The 9,270-nt window shown below is 43.6% G+C and overlaps 1 protein-coding gene across 1 annotated transcript; it reads left to right on the top strand.

Annotated features, from left to right (window-relative positions):
- The first annotated feature begins 353 nt into the window (after positions 1–353).
- PDCD2 (programmed cell death 2) lies at positions 354–8,203 on the top strand. Its single transcript, XM_074367915.1, has 6 exons — positions 354–700; positions 1,130–1,372; positions 1,746–1,877; positions 3,176–3,279; positions 4,502–4,615; positions 5,852–8,203. The coding sequence occupies exons 1-6, from the start codon at positions 418–420 to the stop codon at positions 6,008–6,010; spliced, it is 1,035 nt and encodes a 344-aa protein (XP_074224016.1). The 5' UTR covers positions 354–417; the 3' UTR covers positions 6,011–8,203.
- The last annotated feature ends 1,067 nt before the right edge of the window (positions 8,204–9,270 follow it).

Here is a 9,270-nt window from a genome sequence, read left to right on the forward strand (position 1 = left end):
TTAGGAAACCTCAGCATCTCCGCCCTGCTTCTTCCGGCCCCTTACAGCCCTGCCTCCAGAGACCAGACATGGCTGAAGTCATCGGCCCATAGATGAGCAGAAGGGTGCTCCCGGGTCAAAAGCGCTCCAGAGTGTCTGCAGGACATACCCAGACTGTCCCAACGTCAGAGACCGGGCGGTCCACAGCACTTCGCTCACCTAAACGACCACCCCTGGGAGCCACGTGGGCGCGCGCCCGCGCCCCCACACGCACTACAAGCCAGGACAACGGGTTGGGCCCACGCCCCGCCTTCCCGTGGCCCCGCCCCCTAGGCCCTGCTGTCCAATCATTTCTGGCCCGCCGTCCTCCGCGCCTCAGGCACCGACTTCCGCTTTCGGCCGCGCTTCCGGAGTCCGGGGGTCCCGCTACCTGCGCCCATGGCTGCCGCCAGCGCTGGGCTGGCAGAGCTGGGCTTCGTGGAAGCGGCGCCGGCGTGGCGGCTGCGCAGTGAGCAGTTCCCCAGCAAAGTGGGCGGCCGGCCGGCGTGGCTGAGCGCTGCCGGGCTGCCGGGGCCAGCGGAGCTGGCCTGCGCGCTGTGCGGCCGCCCGCTGGCCTTCCTGCTGCAGCTGTACGCGCCGCTGCCCGGCCGCGCCGACGCCTTCCACCGCGGCCTCTTCCTCTTCTGCTGCCGGACGCCGCCGTGCTGCGCCGGCCTGCGCGGTGAGCGGGCCCGGGCCTGCGGGGGTGGGGCGCGCGGTTCCCCCGGGCCGCGTGGTCGCGCAGTCCTAGGCCCCCGTTTATGGTTAACCAGTAGTGTTAGGTATAGTTGGTTACAGTCAGGTAATAAAAATCATCACATATCGGAAAGCCGGGTCCCAACAGATTTTTCATATTTCCGTTGTGTGACTTAAGCTATTACTCTTGTTACTAATTTTAAAAAGCTCTAAGAGCCTACTTAGTTGTGTGGACTTGAAAAATTTCTCGTTTTCACCTCCTTTTTTTCCTCCCAGAAAATACACTCTCTAAAAGCAAAAACTTCCTTCTATCTTTTTTAAGAACTGAGCGTCTTTTCGGTCTGTGTGAAGGCTCAAATATTTAAATCGCTGTATTGTATTTTAAGTCATAATGTTTCCCCTCGTCTTCCCTTAGTTTTTAGAAATCAGCTGCCCAGGAGAAATGACTTCTACTCCTATGAGCCACCTTCCGAGGATCCTCCTCCAGAGACAGGAGAATCCGTGTGCCTCCAGCTCAAGTCTGGTGTTCATCTCTGCAGGGTTTGTGGCTGTGTAGGCCCCAAAACATGCTCGCGATGTCACAAGGCACATTACTGCAGTAAGGAGCACCAGACTCTAGACTGGAGATCGGGACATAAGCAGGCTTGTACACAAGCAGGTCAGTCCGTCCTTTTTTTTTTAATTTTAAAATCTCAACTCAGTTTCTTAGCGTCTGGCAACCCAAATCTTTCATTTCGAGGATGAAGGTTAATATTGGAAAAACTGTAATGCTTTTCAAAATCTTGGTTAACTGATAACATGAACACATTCATGAAGGAGGAGCTGTGGGGTCTTGCCCAGTCACATGTGTTCCAGACCTGCTTAATGTAGTCATTTAATTTATGACCCATAACCTAAAATGCCAGAGCTACATATGTTAGTTTACTGGGGAAAACTGTTATGCCATGGAATACACTTCAGAAATAGGAAATTATTCCACTTCCAGAAACTAAATGATTGCTAGTGATGCTAATTACTTTATTTTGTTTCAGATAATTTGGACAGTACAGTTCCAGACCACAACTTCCTTTTTCCAGAATTCGAAATTGTAATAGAAACAGAAGATGAGCTTATGCCTGAAGTTGTGGAAAAAGAAGACAAATCAGAGATTATAGGGAGCATGGGTAAGGAGTCAGTTTCAGAACTTCATTAAGTGATTAAATCTAATGCTTCAAAGAAAGGGCTTGATATGTCAAGAAGAGAGGTACTGAGAGGAAAAAGTCAACTCACTTTGGAGGCTGCAGCCTGTACTTTACAAATATTGCCTTATTTGAAAATACCCTTTCTGTACCTCCCTGCCTTAGCATATATAAGGTACGTTCTGGTTCCTATTAAAAATGTGTTAGAGGAAGTATCCAGGCAGGGCTGCCCAAGATGCTGGAAACTTGGAAAGTTCATCGGCCTCCAAGATTTGTTATTCAGATTGAGATGGTATATGTGACAGTGCCTGGCACAGTGTTTGGTGGACGGCAGGGCCCTTTAAAAGTCAGTTTCTCTTTTATCTGGCCAGTTTCAGATAGTGGTTTTGTCAGTTACCTCAGGATTTTCACACTCTAGAGCAGTGCCTATGCTGAGAGACTGAGTAGCAGCCAGAATTTATCCAACACTTACTCTGCACCAGGAGCTTTTTTGGGGGCAAGATCTTATTAAAATCTTGACATCCCAACAATATATTAGAAACTGTACCCCATTTTGCAGTGAGGAATTTCAGGTTCTGAGTGTAACTCGTTTGGTCATGTAACTGACCAAAGTTGTTAAGTTTTAGAATTGGAGTTTGAGCTCACATCTTACTGACTCTAGAACTTAAGCTCTTAAACAGCACAAAATGTAGATTTTAGAACCTAAGTTAGATTTCAGGTTAGAATGTCAGCTTTCTGGTTTAAGTTCACACTCAGGGTATCAAAAATCTCCTGAGCTACAAAGACTAAATCCTGCTGGAGACAGGTAGCTGGGATTGCAGACGTGTGTGAAGAGGAGTGAGCTGGTAGGTCCACGGTGAGCATGTGGTGACGTACCAGTGGGGAAAGGAAAGACGAGACACAAAGACATTTGAGATAAGACGGTTGAAGGACAGTAGTGACCAGAAGGGCTCATGTTTGCTGGCTGTCCCATCATGTGCTGGGCACTGCAGTCCTGAGCCTGAGACTTAGGTCTGGTCTTTTAATTGGAAACTTTAAGGAGAAGCTCTTAAAGTAGGAGCCTGCATAATAATAATGCTTCATGGAGTATCTGGAAATTCAGATGGTCTTTTTCAAGCACAAACATTAATGAGTTAAAATAGGGAAATCCTGTGGAAACATCTGGCCTTCACAATCTGATTGAACACTAAGTTGGTTGTTTAAAGCTGGCTTCCCTCAGCATATGTGAATTATCTAGACATGGGGATTATTCCTATTGCCATAATACATTGATGATTTTTCAGATGAAGGACCTGAGGAAGAATTGGACTCCATGGCAAGACATGAGTCTAGGGAAGATAACATTTTCCAGGAATTTAAAGCTAAAGTATCCCTTGAACCGGAACAGGTAAAATAGAACTCATCTATAGCTTCTTCTTGTGTTCTTTTTAGGTGGTGTTTTAGGGGTCTAATCCCTGTGTAGAAGTAAATCTGTATAATAAAAGTAGTCTCATGTTTACAGGAGTCCTTGACACAGATGGTCCGTATGGAAAGGTGTTTCTGAAGTGCTGATCCTTTTAATAGTTGTTGAAAGACTAAAGGTTATACTGTTTATCATATAAGATTCATTTTCTAAAACCATGAGGGATAGAAGAGCAGTGAGATGTTGCCCGTGATACATGGAATCTGGGCGCCAGTGGGGAAAATAAAGAAAAGAAACTTCTGACAGTTTTTCCAACAGGGACCTCTGCTTACAAAACCAACCTAACACTTTAGCACAAAGACCACTGTGGCCTTGTGAAAAGAATTACGGGCTTTGGTGTTATGAAAAATTCTGGATCCTTGAGTTACACAATGACCTTCTGATGTAATCATATCTATGGTGCAGAAAAAAAAAAAAAAGACGGTGGTTTTAAGGATTAAGGTAGATTACAGGCTCATAGTGAGTATTCGGCAAATGTTTCCCTCCATCTCTGTTCTTCCATTAATATTATTCCCCTTAACTTCCCTCATCATTAACGTAAGTCCATAAAGAAGACTCAGCTAAGTTCCCATAAACCAGTCACTAGATCAGATAAATGTCCAGGAGCTTTCTAGGAAGAATAGATTTAGGTCCCAAACACTGAGAAGGTGGTTTTAGCAATGCATATGCTTTTAACAAGATACATCTAGGAAAATCACTCAAGTTGTTATATACGATCTTATTATCATGAAATTTACTTCTGTTGTATTTATCTAAACACTGTTTCACTTGGTATTTGTCCCTTTCAAAATTTTAAACTAAGGTTCTTTTATCTGTGTGAAGGTAAGCACAGGCTCTGGGCTGCATTTTAGATGCACAACCTGAAAGAGGATTATTGTTAGTTCCTTTACAAAATACTCATAGCATTCAGATTCTAGCCATATTGTCATCTAAGAAATATAATTTTGACATCCTGAGTCAGATAGGCTGGAAGAATGGCTTTGATGACACTGAGGAGGCATTGGTGGTGCCAGGTCTGAGGAGGGAACAGTAAACTGGCTTTCAGATGGCTGTTTCATCAGCTGTAGGAGTATGTATAGAGTTTCTCTAGGTGATCCTCAGGTCACGTGAGATTTTGGTGATTTAAACTGACCCTAATTGATTTTAGGTTCTCAGATATGGCAGAGGGATTGCCCCCATCTGGATCTCTGGTGAAAATGTTCCCCAAGAAAAGGATATTCCAGATTGCCCCTGCGGTGCCAAAAGAATGTTTGAATTCCAGGTATGACCTTAAATAAGTACTATTTTAGCATATAATTACCCTGATTTATGGTTTTAAACATTAAAAAACTTTGCCAAAGTAATACATGCGCATAGGCCCTGTGGTATTATGGAAGGTGCCCTGTAATGAAAATGAGTAGTTTCCAACTTCACCTTACAGCTTGTTCTTAGGAGGGAATTAATGTTTTACTGGTTTATCTGTTAGTTATTTCTATCTCTAAATAGCATCCTTTGTCTGAGACTTTTGTCAGTAAACTAGTTTTTAGACATTATCTGCTGACTCACTTCTGCAGTAATGAGGCTTTACACCATCTAGACCATTCCCCACTTTCCAGTGTGGTTTTATCATTATTTCTAGTGCCTGTGTTGTTGACTTTGTAATTTTAAATGACATACCTTCTTTTATAGTCTTTGACTTGGTGAGAGGAGTGTTTTAGAATCCTTGCTCTGTTTAGTCTTGGTTTGTGGATTTGGTAGGAAAACAAATGGATGTAATCATTAAGACAAAATTTTTTTTTTCCCCAAAAGAAATAGTATCAGAATGCATTGGGGCTGGGTGGAAATTCTCTTGCACTGTGGATTCTCTAACCTTACAAAGTGGTATTTGTTTCCTAGAATAAATAGGGAATTTTGAGGACTGTACCCGAAACGGATTGGTTCTTAGTGCCAGAGCTCTTGATGCCCAAGACCGAGCTAACTGTGTGTGTAAAGCAGTTTCATATGAGTGGTGGCAGTGCTGCCTCTTATCTTCCCCAGGAGGCCACTGACTTCTAAGACCTCTTTCTAGTCTGTTCAAATGCATCAGCAGAGTTCCTTTTTGTATTCATTACCACTAGTTAGGGTCTCTTCAGAGTCACAGTAACAGCACCTGGTATTTAGGTTGCCTGAGTAGAAGCCTCAGCTCTGTTTCGTGGCACGTTATTAATAAAAATAATTAATCAGGTTAACAGTCAGGCCAACTAGATCAGCTGACCTTACTGCACTTGGGAACTTCTTTCTCAAATGGAAAAGAGAGATACCAGATGAAGTAGAGAGGGGCTTTAAAGAAACACACAATTGCAGAGTATTTTTAGATTGTTAAGTATGTTAATAGTGTAGTATCTGTAACCTTGCTGGGCAATGTGGAGACTGAAAGAACAGGATCCCTGTAAGTGCTGGCAGGGAAGTTCTGGTCCTCTGAAAGCAGACGTGCTCCTCACCTCCAGGCGTGGCTCTAACTGTGCCATCCTCTTCTCAGGTCATGCCTCAGCTGCTCAACTACCTGAAGGCTGACAGACTGGGCAGGAGTGTCGACTGGGGTGTCCTGGCTATCTTCACCTGTGCCGAAAGCTGTAGACTGGGCACTGGCTACACAGAGGAATTTGTTTGGAAGCAAGATATAACAGATACAGCTTAAAGGCAACATAATCTCGTAGACCTTGTGATTCCATTTCTAGGACTTTATCCTAAGGAAGTTATTGTACCAAAGACATACAAAGATGCTGTTTTAGGTGTTGTTTACATTGTCTAAATATTAGACAAAAATGTCCAGTGACAGGGAATTAAGTAAACTCTGGTGTACCTATCCAGCAGGAGGCTATGTATGCAGTCTTGATACAGACCTACATGCACATCAAATAAGACACAGGTAGACCCCAAGATAGCATTAATAGATGGTACTCATATGTGATCATGTTCTTATAAAAATACTTATACGTGTGTATGTGCACAAAGAAAAAAGATCTCAAAAGATACACACCAAATGTGAACTGGTTAAATGAATGGTGGGACTGAGTGACATGATGTTTCTACTTTTATGCATATTTCTTTCAACAAAAAAATGGGTTAAGTCAAACTGTCACTCAAGAGCATTTTCCCTCTAAAATTTGCAAAGTTAAAACAAAGAGAAGAAATATTTGGGTAAAACCCCAAGAGACTTGTATAATAATCAGGTGACTGTCATGGGCTCCAGTTTACATGGGAAAATACTGAACCCCACTAACTAGTATGGTGAATACAATGAATGGGATACCCAGTCATTCTGAAGCAGCAGAGTTGGCAGGATCAAAAAACCTGACTTTGAAGAGAAGCTCTACCTCAAAACTGACCTTGGTCAGCCAGTGGCACTGCTTACAGACCAGAGGCTGAAAGGCAAGAGCAATGGTCTTCTCTTCCCATCTGCCCATCTTGTACCACTGTCCACACGCAAGTAAACCCAGTAAGGATGCGAGAATCGGCCACTGGAGTTTCCCCAGGTCAGCCCCAGGGACTGCCTGGCCTTAGGGGAGCTGCCAGGTGTGGGATGTTGTTTGTGCTGCCTCTGTTTATACAGATGGGTCCTAAACCTGTGCCAGTAGCTGTGCTACAGCTCCTTCTAGCCCCTAGCCTTTTACACTTGTGATGCTCAGTTCTCTCATCAGCAGTGAACCAAGACAGACCCGAGGAGACACTGCTGTTGATCACTGCTTGAAGACCAACAGCTAATTCTGTAGCATCCCTGTTAACCCTGAAATGCACGGCTACCATAAACACATCTTTTTGGAGGTAACATCACTTAATGTCAGTGACTACCTGGCTATTTCAGGATACTTTCACATCAGAAAGTCTTGGCCTTTCAGTCCATCTCATGTCTGTGATTACAGTTACACGTAGCACCCTATGGGAAACTGCAGCATGGAATTGCCATGGGGAGCTTGTTACTGGGCTAATTCTAAATACAAATTTCAAAGAGGGAGGGAATGGTGGTGTCACCTCACTCAAGCTAGGAGTGCTAAATCGGTGACAATCACCCATAGTTCACGCCCTGTGCCTACGGAGGGAAACATGGCAAGAGTCACACACTTGGTAGGAAGCTCAGTGACTTACGGAAAACTAGACAAATGGGAACTTCATAGTCCAAACTAAATAATTCAGAAGTAAGTTTTCCAAAGTAGACCACTATACTGACTGCTAAGGACTTTTCAAGCAAATTCATTGGGGTCTGTCTGGAGACATCCCCAGGTTATGCTGCAAGCACACTGACCAGTCAGGCTGTCCCAGGTGTGTGTCCCTGCCAGGGCCCTTCCCTGTGGAGACACTATTCCAAATCACCAGAATCATAGCACTGACTTGGCAACCATGTTTAAAAAAATAGAAACTACATTGAAAATAATACAAAATAAGATAACAATTTAGATAAAAAAGCAACTCTGTTGCCTCTAGAAATGTTAATAAAAACAGAAAACACCACCATGTCACCCATGAAATGATGGCCACCTCTCACCCAGCGACTGCTCCCTGCAGAGGACAGCTGTCGCTGCTGCCCAGCCATATACCCCATCGTCCCCCAGACCTCTGCATGGCTGGCGCTGCCTGATCAGGCAGCTCACTCCTCCCTGCTGCAGAGAGCACTGCATTCACCTCTTCTTTATTTCAGATACCGAGTGCCGGTCTCATCATCCTTTGAGAGTTCAGAGAGCACCACAAAGAAACAGGTTTCAGTGCTTTTGATAATCATACTGTTGGTAGTATTCTGTTATTAACGTACCATCCCATGTGTCCTTAGAAATTAAGGATTTTCTCAGTGTAAAAGATAATACAGAATTGACCAAATAAAAGCCCTGTAGTCTGATTTTGAATTGGATATATTAGTATGAACTCACGAGGTATTTTATCTTGAAAACTTTTAAAAGGAAAGAAGCATTTATCCTGCTAGATGAAGTATACCACCTCATGAAAGTATCCCAATGAATAAATGAAAAAGTGATTAGAATTCCATCTTTCACAACCCACTAATGAATTAACGGATCAGTGAGAAGGCAACCAGACACTGACTCCCAAAAAACACCACTGACAGTTTCTGCAAAGAGATCAAGCCCAAGTGCAGCACCGCAGGTGCAGGAAGCACAGAGAACTGACGGGCACACTGAACTGCACCACCCTGAGTTTGCTAATGGCAAGGCTGAGAAACTACCAGATAAAACGGTCTATTAATGTATTGAAAATGGAAGACAGAGGTGTTTAGGTAATTATTGTAAAAGGATAATGGTTATGGGAGGGGCGGGGGGGGAGCTGTGGCTGGACTGGAGCCTAAGCTTCTGGGATCTGGCAAGGTTTCTGAGTTGTGGTTGCTGGGGTGCCTGCCTCTGAATAATACATTATGCTAAACATTTGTTAGGTTTCCTCTGTACGCTGCATTTTGCAACTATAAGCTTAATAATCTAGATAAGCGGAAATAAATATATCAACCATGACTTTAAAGTGCTATGAAAAATTCCATTTATAACAAACTATAAAATACTTAGGAATCAACTTGTATGGAATGTAAAAGCCCTATATGAAGAGAATTATGAAACTTTACTGAAGACTCTAAGGGAAGACCTATGGGGAGACAATTAATGTCTTTACAATTAATCCATACATTATTGGCATCACTCATGATTGGGAAACGCAAGGAAAGGGCACTCGTGTACCTGGACCACAATCTGGTGTGGAGCTACCAAAACCTAGGGTGCAAACGTACTCTTTAGCACAGCGATTCCTCTTCTAGGGATGTTACTGCAGAAACACTGTACTCATCCACAAATACTCATATAAGGATGTTCCCTGCAGCACTGTTCATAACAGTGAAACACCACAGATAACGTAAGTGACCATGATTAAGGAAGTGGCTACATACATTAAGGAATATAAGAGATG

The sequence above is a fragment of the Camelus bactrianus genome, chromosome 8, assembly GCF_048773025.1.
Source record: "Camelus bactrianus isolate YW-2024 breed Bactrian camel chromosome 8, ASM4877302v1, whole genome shotgun sequence".
In the NCBI taxonomy this organism is placed as follows: Eukaryota; Metazoa; Chordata; class Mammalia; order Artiodactyla; family Camelidae; genus Camelus; species Camelus bactrianus.